This window comes from Podarcis liolepis (assembly GCF_965112155.1).
Source record: "Podarcis liolepis genome assembly, chromosome: 7".
In the NCBI taxonomy this organism is placed as follows: Eukaryota; Metazoa; Chordata; class Lepidosauria; order Squamata; family Lacertidae; genus Podarcis; species Podarcis liolepis.
Genome location: NC_139561.1, coordinates 52,143,107 through 52,161,673, shown reverse-complemented (window position 1 = coordinate 52,161,673; position 18,567 = coordinate 52,143,107). Strand labels below are relative to the sequence as shown.

The following is an 18,567-nucleotide window of genomic DNA, read 5'->3' as shown; positions in this document are numbered from 1 at the left end:
CACTTACCTGGGAGTAAGCCCCAGAGGACCCACTCTTGAGTAGACCTGCACAGGATTTCAGTGCTATGATGACTAGTGAGATAACTACTTTAAACTAGGCTAGTTTGGTTTCAAAAAGCAGAATGTTATCCTCAACCCCAGAACCAAATTACTGTGTTTATGGAAATGAAACAAAGCTTTGCAGTCCAATCCTATGGATGTATGTTCAGAATGACATCCCACTTACTTCACCAGAACTTATAGCTGCTGTGGGCATGGGACTGGATCAGAAAAATTCACAGGGCAACCCCAATACCTGTGTACCCATAAGGAAGCCCCTTTGAGTCCAATGAGGCTTACCTGCAGCCAGGTAACTGAGTACAGGATCACAACCTTAGCTTTGTCTGTCAAATACACTTTTGTAACCTTGGGATAGGCTTGCAAGACTTAGCCTGTGAGGCCAGAGTAAAAAACAACAAAAACTATTTGTCCAATATAAAAGTGTTCAATATTAAAATTAGTAATTTTAGTCATTGCTACAACAGTGGATGATTGCCAGATTATTTTTGTCTAGCATTAGCACTATCCACAGTACACACACAAACACACACACACAGGATATAATAGGACTATAAATCCATATTATCAAAAAGGCAACAATGCATTTTGCATTGTAGAAAGGATCTCATTTAACTTTCCTGGAGAGAAAAAATCAGTTTTCTACAGCACCCTACTGGTGTCTGCTTGAGTGTTAAGACTAATTGCGCTGCTATTAAGCTTTCTGAACCCTTTGCTGTAGGGAATCACAACACAGAAACACTTAACCCCTTGTCAACTTCAAGAAAATAAATTTAAAATGTAAGTTCAACAACACAGCTTGCTGTACAATTGTATGCAAGTTTACTTAGGAGTATGTCTCCCTGTGTTCAATAGAACTAAGTATACATGTACAGAGCTGTAGTCTTAAAAGTGCTTAATTGCAATACGGTCATGTCCTTTTCAAGTCCTCTCTTCTCTTTTTTAAATAAAAAAACTGAAACACAGAAGGTGACTAGATTATTGCATAGAAAAAGCATTGGTAAATATATGCTTTTATTTTTAGAGATGGTATGTTTTGTGGAACTATGTTTAACTAGAACAAAGGCCAAGCATTCTAAAGTTGCACAAATTACGTTTAAATGGAGAAAAGTTTACCTATGCTCTTTGGAACTGCTAGTGTACATACCATATTTCTAAATACATTTACTCTTTTTGCATGCTAACTTTTAGTCAATGACAAGACAATGCTAATGTTTTATGGTTTTGTGTAATGAACTCTTTACAGAAAGTTAAGCTAATTATTAAAGAAATATTCCCCCCAAGGGCTACAAAGGACAAGATCACAGCTACCACACTTGCAATGGGCTATGTGACAAACGGACTTGTGATTCAGCCTTTCCCACGACACACAGGGTGCACACAAGATACACTTACGACAGAAGTTTATTCAAGTTTTGCATAAGAATCGTGCATATCAATTAAAAATGTAAAAGCAAATTCCTTCAGAGAAGAACTTCCTCTTTGTGTGAATGCTAAAAAAATGTGCAAGAGAAATAATACCCACCCAGGAGTGCCAATGCAGCGTAAGATTACAACACATTTGTAAAATAAACTCTGCACAGAATCAACCCCATAAAAAAACCTAAGATTTGATTACATATGTGTGTGTGTAAAAATACATCTGCATAAGAGTTGTGCAAATATATATTACACTATGATCTATATTATTATTTTTTATGCTCAATATATGAATGTGGTTTATAGAGATGCACAAAAAGACATTTCTCACCGCTACATCTTTCACTACAATAAAAGCAAAAGTTTAAAAGCCCATTGGGCTTTTGAAAACACTGGCTCAAATGTCCAAAGGACATTGTTCTGACAGCAGGATGGGGGAAACGCTAGTCCAGTTTCTGTGTTTACGATATAAACTCATCCTGAAGCCATAAAACATATTCTTTAAGAATTAAGAAAATAATTTAAGGACCACATCCGATGTTGTAGTGATTATCCTTAGAAGGCACCTAAACAATCTGAATTCACTGTGGGTTGACTTCTTTTTTGAGGATATAGATTTTGCAGATTTTTGCCTGCAAGCCTCATCAATCCATGCTTCAGCTGGCTGATAAAAGAACAATGTTATGCATGAACAAACATTTGTTCATGCGGTAGTTTATGAGCAAAAGCAACTGGGTAGCTCCCCTTTCGATAAACAGCATAGGGGTGCAAGAGCAGGAGCTCTCAAATCACTTTTACATAGCTAAGAGAAGCTCATGTTAAAGAGCATAATTTATATAGGGAGGTAGAGAGGGGGCACTCTACATTTTAATCACTCTTTTAAAAGCAGTGCTCATGGGTTGACAACACATTTAGTTTAAAAAGGAGCAGCTAAGATCTTTACCTGAGTGCTGTATTTGTTGAGAGCGTTACTAAAGGTTTTCTATATGGATGAAAGGAACCAGGCGAAATATTGCACATTTCAATAAAACATGGCACATTTCATAAAGCTACATCATTACGCTGGCAGTAAGCTTATGAACACAAAAGCTAAACTACAAAGCATCTACAATGAGGAAACGCACACACTTCGGCTACCTGCTAAACCCATGGATTTCAAACATTCCACCTTCAATATGGCACATCTTGCGATCGTCTATTACAGAGCCCCCACTTGGCTACAAAAAGATTCTGGAACATTCTCTAGGGCACCCACACATTCAGTCGTCACCAGCAGTGGTGCAGTTAGGTAATTTCAGACTCTGGACTTAATGGAAGTCCACTTTAGAAGCAAAGTGCATTACTTCACACTGTGGTGAACCAATTGCACCTGTGGTTTGAGATCTCAAAATCCTGGCCTGACAGCTCTCTCCTATCCAGATATTCTGGCCCTCACTGCTGCCCCTCACGGGCTGAGCAACATACCCAGCATTCCTCAGAGGCTCTATGCTGTGTGAGTGAAGATTATTCATGGTGAACAAGCTGTCTTTATCTGGGAAGCTTGCCCGCTATTGCTTCCTCTTCATGGAGGAACCCCTTATAAGCTTCCAAGGAAGCTAAAGGGTTTCACAGATTCAAATCACTGCTCAACATTCTTCTTTGGAGGAAGACATTCTAATGCTATGAGGAAAGGATGATTGGCGTGCGCTGGTTTGTGTTAAGATTAAGACAGATACAGCAGACAGTTTCTCTAAAAATATATTGCATTTAAAAACACTCATGTTTCCTCCCAGGGAAAAAATATATAGATCTATTATATATATATATATTAGACTCTACCTTGGCAATATATAGCTTTATAGCTTTGCTTTATGAGAGTACTGTACACATTTGGTTCACATGAATAACTGGCTCATACCTGGGTCCACAGAAGTTACAGTCAACAAAACCAGGTTTAAGTGCAGCTCCTTGAAAAGCTGTCAATATGCAGAAAAGTGCTGCTTGCTGCTCTGTAGGTAACACCATTGAGTTCTAGCTCATTTATCTATCACAGTGCTAGGCAGCAACCTCTTGTAAGCATTTGACTACATACAGACTGCAGCGATATACATACACACAAACACACACACAATTTGTTTTTAAAAGTGCTCCTCGTCAGTGTTACAGGGTTCTTAGCAGTGCTTAAAAGAAACTATTTTACTAATGCTCTGTATACAAATAATAGATCGTGTCACTGATACAATACAGTATATGGGATTGCTAAGTATTAATGTTGTCGGCCAGCTTTGGTCTCCTTGTCTGGAAAGTAAAGCACAGATCTGCAGCAGTTCCCTGCCTGCTGCCCTGCACTTGAACATATACAGACTGTTACTTTTAGTCATTTTCCATATATTCTCTTCGAAAACTGCTGCTTGCAATTTACATGCTGGGAACCCGATCCTGAAAATGTTTGCATGTAGGCTTAAAAATATACGCATGGGCTCAGAGCATGTTTGAGTATGAAATCAGCCCTACCAGCTCACTTACTAAAAAAAGATCACTGGGAGATCAAGAGACCCAATCCAGATTAAGTAACTCGAGCAACCTAAGTGGTCCGAGGATTCTTTCTGGTAGATAAAGGGGAGGGGAGGAAAAGCACTGCCACCCCCTCTGAATACAGTTAGCACACAAGCTTAAAGCATGTGCTGGACCAAAAGCCAAGTATCTCAAAAGAATATTTGTTTCTAGGCTTGCTCCACGTATTATCATGCACACATAAGTCCACCGACATTTGGAAAGCTACTGTAAGCGTTGGAGAGATACTGTTAATGCGAGTACACGAGCAGCAGCACACAGCTCTCAAATAGTGCAACTTTTCCGCCCCCTTCCTAGTGTTGCTCCTGAGCCTTCAGAGGTGGCCAGGTTCAGAGAAATTAAGCAGTCAAGCTGTTCCTATCATTGCATCAGGATAGGATATCACTGGGCATTTACTAGTGCCCGTGTCCCAGTGGAAGGCTCAGCCTCTGAATTTTTCTTGCTGTTGCTGCTTGTTGCTGGCACTGACTACAGCAAAGGGAATGAACAGGAACTCCTGCATGCCCCTTCCAATATGGCATACACTGGGTCAAGAGGGAGCTGCAACTGAATGGCCAGTGCAACTGTGGTGAAGAAGTGGAGAAGGCAGCTCACTGAGAATATCTTGTTCAACTGCTCCCCACCCCTCAGAAACAGGCTGCTGCCATGCCAGGAACTGTACCACTTGCTTAATTTCTTATTGGCGTTAAAGGCACAGGCACAAAACAAAAAAAGGCGGCAATGCTGCTGCAAGGATACCCTTTAGAAACACAGAATTTAAAACAGCGGCATGAAGCATGATTGTTATTTGCTGGGCATTAACTGATGGTGCAGTGCTGCGATTCTGCATTCAGTCTTCCTACCCAAAGCAACAGCTGTGAGAACGGCTGTTTTTCAAAACAGCTCCAAAGATGCAGCCATGCTCAAGCTACTATAATGTATTTTGCCTTTACAAGTTGCTTTATCTCTCTCTCATAACTGCAAATTATTTGTACCATGTGTAGTCCCCCCCCCTGCTTAAAAACTTACATTAAGCCAAAAGCCCTCCCTTCCTAAGAACATTGGTCCTGATATGAACAGGCAGCAGTCAAAGGTGAATTTCAAAAATAGCAGCATAAGGAATATTTACAAACTTATTTATTCTTATAGCCTAGGAGCATAGGAAGCTGCCTTAGGCTGAGTCATATCACTAGTTCATCCAGCCCACGACCGTCCACAATGACCAGCAGTGGCTCTCCAGGGTTTCACACAAGGGTCCCAGCCCTTCCTGAAGATGCTGTGGACTAGAGACCTTCTGCATGCCAAGCAGCTGCTCTACCACAGAGCTAACACAGCAGCCTGCCGTGTCCTTGACTTTTTCTGCAGTCCGGGGCAAGCAGAATTGCTTGGCATCTCTTGGATCGCCATGCATGGCTGCTGCATCATCTGAAGCGGTGCCGACTTGGTCAAAGGCCAAGCAACTCTCCCTCCATGAGGAATAGCTAGTGAGTTGCACTGAATAAGGGCTGAAGAAGTTCCAAGGAGAAAAGAAAGGAGATGGCTTGCAAAAATAAATAAATCTGAATGTCATTTTTTAAAATGACATTCCATTAAAAGATTCCATTAATTTTGCTCTCTTGTCTTAAGGCGCAAAGAAGTGACCCAAACATAAATAAATAAATAAATAAACACAAAAAGACCCAGGCCACAATCCGCTGGAGAGTTCAGCCCCGCTGAAATGTCTCCGCCATCTCCGAGGAGTGCAACAGGAAAATTCCTCAGTGGATTATTCTCCCTCTTGACAGCGTCAGTGGCCCAGGCTCTATTTGTGGATATATTTTGTGCCCATCCATTGTGGGAGGGATTTTGATAAGGGAATAAAGTCAACACAACCAATGTCCATTGCAGCTAAGTCAATGGACTTAAAGTGAGGTTTAAGTTCTCACTTAAATTTATCCACCATCTTGCAACACACCTGAATAACAATCAAGATAAGGCCTCTTTTCTTCAGAAAAGCACACATGATTCACCCCGAAGAGCTGAGCAATCTCACTTGAGTCAACAGGATTACAACTCATCACATCCCTGATAAGATATAGGGCAGGGGTGGGGAACATTTGACTCTCCAGATGTTGCTGAGCTCTCTCTCCTATCAACCGCAGCCAACATGGCCAATAATCAAGGCTGAAGGGTGTTGAAGTTCAACACCATCTGGAGGGCCAAAGGTTTCCCATAATAGGGTTTTCATAAAAGAAACATCTGCACCACCTCTGTACTGTACTGAGGGGGGGGGAATGAAAATTCAACACAGTATTTCTTCTATGTGTCCTTCCACACATACCGTATTTTTCACTCTATAAGACGCACCAGACCACAAGACGCAACTAGTTTTTGGAGGAGGAAAACAAGAAAAAAAATATTCTGAATCTCAGAAGCCAGAACAGCAAGAGGGATCACTGCGCAGTGAAAGCAGCGATCCCTCTTGCTGTTCTGGCTTCTGGGATAGCCGTGCAGCCTGCATTCGCTCCATAAGACACACACACATTTCCCCTTACTTTTTAGGAGGGAAAAAGTGAGTCTTATAGAGCAAAAAATACGGTAACTAAAAACAAACAGAAAGATTCTGATTCTAATTTCTAGAGGGGAATAGATTAGAGTATCTGGCATCTGATGGGAAAGCCCTTGCCTAAAGAAAATTCTCATTCAATTCCTTTTCACTCTGTTTTCCAAATGTCAAGACTTTTTTTTCCATGTATCCACATAACTCGGACCTGTGGTTTGAGTGTTATACTCCCCTGTCCAGTTCACAAGTAACACATAAACATGGCTTTAGCACTATGTGGAAGAAACGTCATGAGCCCGAGTGAAATGATGGATTTGTGCACTCTCCCCTGCGGATGAGCAAGTATATTGACAGTGCTTTCTTTCTATCTCCTGCTATAATACATTCTATGTTATTTTCATTAACAGATGTACTTTACCCTAGTATGTGCATTTTTGTTCACATTACTTGTCTGGGGAACTGTTCTGCAAAATTCATTGAAGTGTGAATTTCAAAGGATGGCTGCATTTCGGTTCACAGATTGTTGTGCAAAGTACAGATGAGGTATGTTCTCCTTGAAATGAGAAAGGAAATGGATTTTGTCCTCATCCTATTCTTCCACCACATCTCTTCTTCTCCCACACAGGTGGAAGGACTTTTGCTGAGTTTTGTTTTGCCTCCACAGAAACTTAGTTCAGTGTTATGTACAAACCAGGGACCCTGCTTTACAACAAATAAACAAGCAAGTTTCATGACCAATATTCTTGGTTGGTACATAAAGCTAAGCCAATTTTTTGTTTTTGTTTTTTAAAGCAAATCTAAACTTGATAGAACTGCTCCTTCCAACTGCAGGGGTGGAAGAGTGCATAAGCATGATGCTTCACTCTGGCTCATAGAGACTCATATCCATGTAGCACTAAATCATGGTTTACTGTTATGTGTAGACACAGCCATTGTTTCCCATCCAACTTAAACATGGCTATACTGCATGCATTTCATGATAATACTGGTTCACAGCATACAGAAGCTTCAGCAGTGACAGAATAACTCAAAGACATCTTTACAGGAATACCAGTTGCTCACCAAGAGTGCACATTTTGATGAAGCCAAAGACTGATGTACACGCAAAGAGAACACCTAAGTTTCAGTGGACATTTAATAGGCTGATCCGGAAAGCAAGGCTGGAAAAAACATTCAGTTCCCAGAGTGCCAGCATCAGATTCCTGTGGACAAGTGTTCAAGCTAAGAGGAAGACATAACACCATCGGTTGGGTACAGGATTTATACATGAATCTCTAGTCATTTGGAATCAGCAGAACTGTTAGAGCACACATGCTTTCATTTTCAAATTCCTGGCCTAAGTCTGCATACACACTGACTTGAGACTAAGCCTCAATGCCCTTGCATCAGAACACATATACATAGGCTCAGGTTGCAAGTACAGCCAAAAAGCAGGTTAGGCTGTATGCTTTTTTCACCATTTCCCTTAGGTATCATATCAGAACAGTTGTTTGCTTTTTCAGTCACAATTGGGACAATCTCAGGTAGCCTAAGCACTTAGAAATTTGAAATAATTATTCAGCCATCTGCAGTGCCAGTGCCTCAAAATTTGATTCTAGCACCTAAAAATGGCAACACACTTAGGAATTGGAAATAGTTTTCCAGTTCTGCTCCAAACACGTAGTCAAAAATAGTATCAAGCCACTGGTTTACACATCTTGTCACTCTGTTACAGTCTAGTGTAATATCCTAGGTTGTTATACTGCAAGCAGCTGTTTCATAACAGAAAAAAGGAGGAAGCTTACAGTGTAAGAAATCGTTGCCCTTGCAAGTTATTACAACACTACTTTCCCGTACTTTGCCTGCAAGTTGTTCCTCTGACGGAAGCTTGAAACGGCTCCTCCCCTCCCCCCAATATATTTCTCAAAATATAAAATATAAACCATCTGTATTTAACCTGGAAACACACAATTTTGAAAATATCATCTGATGGTGTATATAAATAAGGGAACATCTTACAATTCAAGACACAGCAAGTGAAGAATGGCAGAGGAGAAGGTACCCGCATGAGAACAGGAGACAAGGTCCCGTGGTCCAGACCAGCTTGAGGAAGAGAAGGCTGTGGGGCTTGAGTAAGTCAGGTGGTCTTCCGTGATCTGGAAAGAAACCTCACTGGATAACCTCTCAAAAGCAGACACATACAAAACCCTCAGTGGAACTGAGAGAGCAGCGCTGTGGTCTGCTGAATTCTAGCGATGAACAGACCACATCCCTACAGACTGGGGTTTCTGTGCAGATTCTTCTCACATCATGGTGAACTGAAACCACCCAGACCTAAACACATTTCACTAGGCGATACAAGTGGACGTGCAGATCATGTGTGTTCCCCAACCCCCCCCCCAGCAGCTTGAGCCTGGCTCACCCCTCCTCCCCCATTTGAGATGCAGACAAATCAATTGTACTGATTCAGTAATCTGCATTGCCCTTTCCCACTGCTTCAGGCAGGTTAGCTGACATCTTTTGAAAGACACAGCTTGCACATTGATTGGCTTAAATGTATATTCACTCCCTCTTTCCTCTTTTTAAAAAGAGGAGCAGATTTGTTTCTTTTTCTTGCTGAAAACCTATTTCAGCGAAAAGGGGAAATGTGGGCTAGTGATGTCACTTAGCTTTCAGCCAATCAGCACTGAAAACAGCCAGCTCTTGCTGCAAGTTGCAGGCTGGTTCTCCCTGATCCAGATATGGGAGAAGATTCTACACTTAAGCAAAATGCAGTGAGTGAGTTTCTACAGTGAGTTCTCCGTTTATGGTATAATGTATGTCACCTACTGTACTCCTCACTGAGGAAGCTAACCTATGTCTGGGCTGGACAGCCTCAAACTGCAGGTATGTCTCATATGATGGGAGTGTCTTTTTAAAATCCCTACACACAGAAAACTAGCATGTCTCTCTGACATGCCAATTTTCATGGTGGAGAGATTTCTTATTTTAAAAACAGGAGCATTCCATCATGCCTGCCTTCATTGCAGTACTAGGTGTTACTATACCCAGAGATTGCTCTGCGTGAGTACTAAGCTGGAGTTGTCATGGTGCTTACCTCCCCTTAAATATCTGATTAGAACTGCAAGCCTCCTTGCCAAGTGAGATTTGATCAAGGCTGGTTGGAGGGCAACTCAAAGGTGGTTGGAGATGGACAAAGTGAGCCACAAACAAACAAAGCTATTACCTATTGCAATCCAATGGAGGTTAATTTGGAAAGGGGACTTTTGGACTCTTGTTTTCCACATCCACTGGCCACAAGGAAAGATGAGCTTAACAGAGAAGAGCCACCCGACGGCTCTGCCTTTAACGACGGGTCATTTTCCTCCTCGGTCCTCACGTCCGACCATGCACCCTATCCTAAAAGAAACTCTCCTGGGTGTCGCCATATCCGTTGAGGGAAAGGAGCCTGCTGCTCTCCGCCAAGGTGGAGAGGAGGCCCCTCGAGCCGTCGGAGAACCTCGGCGGGGCGGCCGGCGCGCCTCCTTCCTCAGATGAAGTGGATCCAGGCGCCGGCGCCCGGCTCGTGGCCCGAGGCGGCCGCCGGCCTCTGCCTGGCGCGCAGCCGGTAGTTGTGGCCGTCGTTGTTGTCCCAGTACTCGGCGTCGGCCACGCAGTAGCGCACGGCGAACTCCAGCAGCGTGGTGCCCGCGCCCACGGGCAGGTGGAAGGCGAAGCGGTCGCTGTGGCCGTTGGGCGGCGGCGGCAGGTAGGCGGCGGGCACCTCGTTGCAGCTGGCCCAGCGGTTGAGCGTGTAGCGCACCGACACTTGCTTCTCGTAGGCCACGTTGAGGACGCGCACGGCGCCGCGCAGCCCCGACGCCTCGGGGCGCACCCACTCCAGCCTCACCTTGTGCTGCCGGACGCGCTCGGCGAAGCCCGCGCTGGCGCCCGGCTGCGGCGGGAAGAGCGGCTCCAGCACGGGCGCCGGCGGCCCGAAGAGCACCGGCTCCAGCTCGCCCAGCGACGGCGGCTTGCGCGTCTTGAGCAGGTCGGCGGCGCGCGGCGGCAGCGGGAAAGGCGAGGCGGCCAGCGGCGCCGGCGGCACCCGGGGCACGTCGGCCTGGCAGAAGTGGCGCACGGCGATCAGCTCCAGGCCCAGCGAGTCGGCGAAGCGCACCGTCTTGCGGCGGGACGGGCTCTGCTGCAGCGCCGGCCGTAAGCCCCGCTCGCCCGGCGTGGGCAGAGACTTGGCCCGGCGCCGGAGGGTCGGGCTGGGAGGCACCGACGGCAGCGTGGGCTCCCGGCCGCGGGAAGAGGGCGAGGCGGGCGGAGGAGAGGTCGGCGGCGACGGGGAGCGAGGGGCGGGCAGCGGGGGCGGCTTCGGGGGGGCGACAGCCGCTGCCGCCGCCTCTGGGGTCACCGGCGGGGAGGGCGGCGGCGGCGAGGAGCAGGGCGGCGGAGACGACGACGACGACAGCGGCCCCTCGACGGGCTCGGGCTCCGGGCTGCAGCCCCCCTTGCACTGGTCGGCTAGGCTGCCGTAGAGGCAGGCGCTGCAGCTGAAGTTGCGCGGGAGGTAGAGGCGCGGCGGCGGCGTAGGCACTGACGCGTGCACGGAGCCGGCCTTGTCCATGGCGGCGGCAGTGGCGGGGCGCTCTCCTCGGAGGGGGCCGTCGGGCAGGAGCCTCCGTTCACGGCGGCGGCGGCGGCTACAGCCGGCTCTCCGGCGGCGCCATGGCGCGCCTGGGCACCTTTCCCGCTACCTCGGGGCTGGGCTGCGGGGCTCACCTGGGCCGGCTTGCAGACGCGACGGGTCACGATCCAGCTCGGAGCCCGGCGCGGCGCGGCGCCTCTCCTCTCCCTCGGTGCTGGGAAGACGTTCCTCTCGTTCGCGGCCGCGGGAACAACCGAGCGCGCACGTCGCTGCTGTGACCGTGAGTTGCCCGCTGAGCTCCGCGTCTGGCGGTGGCAGCCCTACTCCCGCAGACCCCGGCACGATGGAGGGGGAGACCACCGTGACGCGCCGCGGCTCCGGGGCTGCTGCTGACGTCGTGGAGTCATGCAGCCGCCGCCGCCGCAGCAAAATATACGCATCCCGGGCCTCGTGTCATCTTTCCAATTCATCACGGCTCTGCTCTCCGCCCCTTCATCTCCGCCTCGCCTGCTCGCTCCTCTGCCCCCGCCGCCTCCCTCCTTGTCATCTCGGCTCACGATCAACCCGCCCGCCCCCCCCTGCAAACTGTGACGATTGTGCCACCCGCCTTCCTTCCTCTTCTTCTTCCCCCTCACCCCCCCTGCCGTGTCCTTAAGTACTTGATCCCAAAGCAAAGGGAGGGGGCGGCGGGAGGGATTCCCCCGGAGAAGACTCCCTCCCTCCCCGCTCCAGTCTGTTACCGGAATAGCAGAATCAAAGGCTCCCTGGGAAACCTAAGTCCGCGGCAGAGAGGAGATGCAGCTGGCTTGCGCGCCGGATCTGCCAGCGTAGATTTAAAAAGGAGGAAATCCAGTTTAATCCCATGTAATGCATTTTTCAATAAATCGGCCGCGCTCGGGAGTGCAGAGCTGCTCAGTCACGGTCAAGAACAAAAGGTACTCATTAGGCGCCGAATGAGCTTGATTGGTTCCATTTTCTTGAAAGAAAGTTAATTATGATTTTAATAAGGAAGATCAGGGAGGAAAATAATGCTAGTTCAATGTGAGCAGAATGAATTTTGTCACCTGTTCAATATTCCTCGGTTAAATATAATGCAGCCTCCATGTTTTGATTTGTGAATGAGATTTATGGAAATGGCATAAATAACGGAGAAACTAATCCTGTATTATAGTGCATGGGAGCAGCTACGCGACTTGTGCTTGACTAAGCATAGGAAAGACCAAGCATCACTGCCATTTTGATGTCTCTCCGAGTTAAGATTGTTGTCGTTTCCACCTGAACCCTTAATCGAACAACAAAAAATTAAACAGGATTCAGGCAGAGGACTCTGGAGGTGGCTAGAGCAGCAATATTTATGGAAGAAAGAGACGTGACAACAAAGGAATTCCATATTATCTTCTATACTAGTGCAAATAACAGCAAACCAGAATATCACTAAGTAGGTTTCTTATTCGCCATTCCTGATCTAAATGCACGTATCAGAGGCAGATTTAGGGGTGCATGATCAGTTTGGTTGCACTGGGTGTGGAGCCTTGGGAACACCACAAATATGCTTTAGGATGGAGTACGTTGTGTCAAATTTTGGCACTACACAAAAAACTATAAAGGGTTAGCTGAGTCCTGTGTTCAGAGTCTTCAATTGCCTGAAGTTTACGCTGGTCATCTGCCAGGAGGAAAGAAGGAAAGATTGATGATTTTAGGCTGATCCATGTCTGCTATATTCATCAGGGAAAGTTTAGAAATGAGAAGTAACTTTTTTTTGGTTTATTTTAATACAATTTCATGTTCTAGATATTCTAGATATTCTGTTAATAAAACAAACATTTGTTTAAAATACAGTTTGTGTGGTTTGATCAAAGGGGAGTCTGTACAACCGATATTATCTCAAATCACACCTTGGGCCTTTTAACCATGGTAGAGTTGAACTGCTCTTTATTCAGCAGGTGATGGTATCTAACTCTCTGATAGGGTGGTTTTTAAGCTGCTTGTGGAGAAGCTATCTGGAAAATCTCTGCACTTTTTGTAAAAAGGGTCATCCTTTCAGCGCTCGGGAGAACAATTTACACACCATGTACAAATAAATAATAGGCTCTTAGCTCATGATAGCTCATGTAAAATTATGCATCCTCAGATAAAGAATAGCCAACGGTTTTTGTCTGAAAACTATTTTATGTCCACATACTTTGGCAGAAATAGCAGTGTTCCTTGGGGACTTCTCATTCTAAGCAAGGCATGCTTGCTGAAAGTGTGGAATCCATTATCTGGCAAAGGATTTTGCATCCTAAGGTGCCAAACATCAATACAATACCTAATTAAACTAATTAGGTTTTTGTAAACAATTGGTTATCCTTATTCAAACACTGAGAAACATGGTCAAATTTTAATGAATTTCAGATCATTTACAAAGCTGCTATCTTGTGTAAACCACTAAACTCTAATATTAGTGTTTATGTCAGAAGAGGAATTGCAATATATGTAGAAAAGAAGCAGCTTTTAAAGCATGTTAAAAATATTTCAGAATTAGTTAATAAAGTCCCCCCCTCTTACTTGCACTGTAATTTGGATAAATATAGAAGAAGAGAGGACTAAGTAAGTGTAATTATGTTTTTCCTTCTGTATTTTGGGGGCGGGGGGCGGGAAGGGATGTTGCCAAATTTCTGTGACAAAGATTGTCTCAGTTCTTGTAACTATTTGTTTCAGAATGTAGTTTTTCCATTCATCTGTTCTCTGTGCATTTGGACACCTTTTAAACCATCATTACCAAATTTGGCCTGATGATGTCTGTGATCAAGGAGCAGAATTTGTTCTATGTTTGGGTATGATTGGATGCCCTTTTGATTCAAGATGATGGACTGAATGTTTCTAAACCATTGCTTTTAACTACTGACTTCAAAACTGCACTGATTTTTTATTTAGTTTCTCAGAATTCTTGAGCAATGTCAGATACACTGTTGCCAAACCTCTATAGCTGGAGAAATAATTTAGCAAAGGTAATCTCTGTGTATAACTATTTGACACAGACACACACACACATTTAGAACATTTGTATCTTTCTTTTAAAAAGTTTGAGATGACTTCCAATAAAATAACACAATATTAACAAAACACAATTTAAAATTACATAAATGGCAGCAGCCAAAAGTGGTGCATTCTTGCAGAATCAGAAATGCCCACTTTGTCAGAGACTTTTGGGAAGGAGCTGGGTTTCATGGCCTTTTTGAAAGACAATCACAAGAACTGTGTGACTTCAGACTTCAGGGTAGTGATTTTATAACTTCAATGGCAGTGAAGTCCCCACTCTCTGTCCCTGCTCACTTCATGTAGGCACATGGAGCTAGGGCCCTCTGGTAGAAAATGGAATTTTTTTGCGGGGTGGGTGGGTAGAAAGCACAGTTTCTTTGTGAAAGAAACATTAGTGTAGCAGAGAAAGCAGTCTGCAGTAGATTACATTTGTTGTGTTTTGCTCTGACACCCACTCCCATGGAGCAAGGCAGGTTGCAGGACCACTGATAGACCTGAGTCGCTGACTTGTTCTGAACTTCTGACAGAAGCTGAGAACAGACTGGGGCCTTCTAAGCCTCTGCCTCCAGACTACCTTTTTGCCCACTTTTAGAGGCTTCAGATTCTTAAAGGACCAGCCCTCTAATCTGCCCTTCTCCACCCTTCGATCACCTTCTGCCTTGTGAGCACCCTGTCCTGCTGGAGCACTGAGGTACTGTGGGAGCCATTTGGTTCCCCAGGCTGAATGGAAGGTGTCTGCCAGAATCTTGCCTCAACACCTCGTGTCTCTGATGGTCCTGGATATTCTTCTGAAGGCTCCTATCTGGCCTCTTTGGGTGCAGTGCTCTCCTGACCTCCAGTCAGAGCCTTCAACTTGGTTTCCTCATCTGATGCCTCAGCAGCCTCTGACTTTTGTGTCTGGATTGCTGCTGGATTCGAGGGTTGTGACAAACTTAAATCCCGAGTTTCTGAAAGAACGTATCACCCTGCCTGTACGCAAATATCTCTAGTGGAAGCCCTGGTAGTGACCTCCTCACCCAGTGAGATCCATGGGGTGGGGACTAAGTGTGCTTTCTTAGTACTGGCTCCCTGCCTCTGGAATGACCTCTCTTCTGAACTGCATCTCACCATGACATTGCTCTTGCTTTTTCATTGGGTGAAGATGCATCTCTTTGCTCAGGCTTTTGGGGAAGGGTGAGGTACACTGGACTGGATTTTTAAAAATTGCTGCTGCTGGTTTTTTTACACATAATTTATGTTGGCTTGTTTAAATATTATTGTTTAACTTCTGGTTTCAATTGTATGCATTTCTCCCCTGCAACCTTTGGATGAAGGGCATACTATAAAAATGATAAATAAATAATAAACGACTACAATACATTCTTTGTTTTGATAATATGTATCTTTAGCTCAGGGGAATATGAAGGCACTTCTTTCAGAGTTTCCTGAGTCACTCTGATTTTTCACTGCAGTCATGTGTTCATGCCCTTAGTGTGGTGATTATCATTTTCCTCTAGGGCTTGTTCCTGCTTAGACAAACATGCAGGATTTTAAAAAGAAAAATCTACAGATGAGCCAAGGAGGTTTAAATGGTCTCACTTCACTTTTGATTATGTCACACTGCTTTGATTAAAACAAGGAACACCCTTTCTGCTGTGTAAATAACAGTCATGTTAATGTTCACTGAAATGACCTTATTGCAGAACACACCTGTTCATAACCGTTCATAAAAGTTCATAGCAGAAAAGAAAATATTTGAAAAACTGAAGGACTGAGCACTGGGAATATATGATTGTCACTCTCCGTCCCAAAAACATATTTAACACCTTTATTGACCAAACACTTCTAAATTGTAAGCCAGTTTTGTGATCATGAATAGATCACTCCATTTTTGGTAAGATGTTCAAAGGACAATTTTCTTTCTGAATTTTCAAACCTGTTATAAAAATAAAACATGCTCATGGACTCTTATTACAGCAACAAGTTACTGTACTGGTATGTGAATTCTTACCTTAAACTTTGTAGCAATATGAACCTAATTTTGTATATGCCAGAAATATGTAGTTATAAACCTTCTATAAGCAGGAACCAGATTTCACAAAGACAATATCTCTTTTAAGATTAAATTTATGATCCAGGAACTGTAAAGATAAAGGTTGTGTCCTCTTCATTTCAAACTTGTGTCTCAGGAAGGTAGTAGTAAACCAGAAGATATGTACAAACAACAGTTCAAAGGTTTTGGTGTTCTGTTACTAACTCACTAGGTAAGCCCCTTCCCTTCCCATAGAAGTTAGGTTTGATCGAAGTATACTTAAACCCCAAGCAAACAGCTCCAACCACTCTTCCTTTGCTACTTACTTTTATTTGACTGCAGACCAAAGGAACAGGTGAGAGATTTGTCTCCTTGCTGATGTAGGGTTCTGAGGAAGAGCCCAAGGTGACTTCACACCATACATTTAAAGTGTGACTTAAAACAGTCATGGCTTTTTCTAAATGGTCTCGGCCCAGTATACCTGAAGGAGCATCTCCACCCCCATCGCTCAGCTGAGACGCTGAGGTCCTCCTCCAAGGGCCTTCTGCTGGTTCCCTCACTGCAAGAAGCAAAGTTACAGGGAAGCAGGCAGAGGGCCTTTTCGGTAGTGGCACCCTTCCTGTGGAATGCCCTCCCTTCAGATGTAAAGGGGATAAAGAATTACAGAACTTTTAGAAGACATCTGAAGGCAGCCCTGTATCGGGAGGTTTTCAATGCTTGATGTTTTTATTATTTTTTAGATATGCTATATCTAATGCATATACAGTGGTACCTCTGGCTATGTACTTAATTCGTTCTGGAGGTCCGTTCTTAACCTGAAACTGTTCTTAACCTGAAGCACCACTTTAGCTAATGGGGTCTCCTGCTGCTGCCGCGCCACCGGAGCACGATTTCTGTTCTCATCCTGAAGCAAAGTTCTTAACCCAAGGTACTATTTCTGGGTTAGCGGAGTCTGTAACCTGAAGCGTATGTAACCTGAAGCGTATGTAACCCGAGGTACCACTGTATATATGCAGTGTAGTCTAATATATGCAGTGTAGTGGTTAAGAGCAGTAGACTTGCAATCTGGTGAACCGGGTTCAAGTCCCCGCTCCTCCACATGCAGCTGCTGGGTGACCTTGGGCCAGTCACACTTCTCTGAAGTCTCTCAGCCTTGCTTGCCTCACAGAGTGTTTGTTGTGGGAAAGTAAGGAAAAAGAGATTGTGAGCCACTTTGAGACTCCTTAGGGTAGTGATAAAGCAGGAAATCAAATCCAAACTCCTCCTCTTCTTCTATAAGTTGCCCAGAGTGGCTGGGGAAACCCAGCCAGATGGGTGGGGTATAAATAATAAAATTATCATTCATTATTTATTTTCCCATAGGAAACACTGGGGATCATAGCTGTGCGTGGGAAATAGGATTCTCCTAACAATTCTTAGGACCCTTAACAAACTGTAGCTCCCAGAATTATTTCTGGGAAGCCATGACTGTTTAAAGTTGTATCACTGCTTTAAATGTATGGTTGTGAATGTGGCCTGTCAGAAGGCACAGATCTCAAATTCTTGACTTTGCACTACACTTGCTCATAAGATCAGTTACACTCTTATTTTAATTTCTTTAATTTCTCTTTAGTGTGAATCTGTTTCTCACGCTCCAGGTTTTTGGATAGCTGGGAACTCTTTTTGAGACTAAGATGTGTGACTATGAATCATATTGGCCGCCTGCATAACTGTAAAACTTGCTGTCCAAAGCAACACTCATATACCCACTGTCTTTTGTTTCTGTGTAATAAACTAATATGTTTATACTTCCTGGTGTGACTACTTCTTAGCTGAGCATATGGGTGAAAGGTATACATATATGCATTTTAAATAGACACATGTCCTGATTCCACGCAAAAGGCTTCATTTCTCTCAGTAGGGTATTGCTGGCTCCATAGACATGATGTGGGTTCAAACGCACACCTCATAACACACTTTTCTGTTTTCTTCTGAGTGCACGGTGCTCACTGTATGAGTCAGCCACATAGGAAGCTGAACTGACATGTTTACTCCCAGGTGATGGATTATCTTGACATAGCGGAAAATTGCTAAAGGAGTGACTCTCTTGACCCTCGCTACTAGTAGCAATACATTTTTGAAGCTGAATTTTGTTGCATGTGTGGCCTGTCCCATCTGTGTTTGCGATGGAAGCACATGTTCAGACTTCTGATGGGGAGCAGGGAGGGGCAGTTTTATGCGGCAAACAGTTGCCACGGGAAGGGCTGAGCTCTCCTTTTCCTCTGGCTGCTGCAAAGCTCCCTCTCCCAACAACTCTAGACCAAGAAGGGCCATTGGTCTAGTAGTGTTACAGGCAGAATCTGCATAGCTGTCAACCTTCCTTTTTTTTGC

The 18,567-nt window shown here is 44.7% G+C and overlaps 1 protein-coding gene across 1 annotated transcript; it reads right to left on the bottom strand.

Annotated features, from left to right (window-relative positions):
- Positions 1 to 9,181: 9,181 nt before the first annotated feature.
- LOC310711769 (protein phosphatase 1 regulatory subunit 3E-like) lies at positions 9,182 to 12,098 on the bottom strand. Its single transcript, XM_083514020.1, has one exon. It carries the CDS (start codon positions 11,142 to 11,144, stop codon positions 10,059 to 10,061), a length of 1,086 nt encoding a protein of 361 aa, XP_083370146.1. The 5' UTR covers positions 11,145 to 12,098; the 3' UTR covers positions 9,182 to 10,058.
- Positions 12,099 to 18,567: the final 6,469 nt, after the last annotated feature.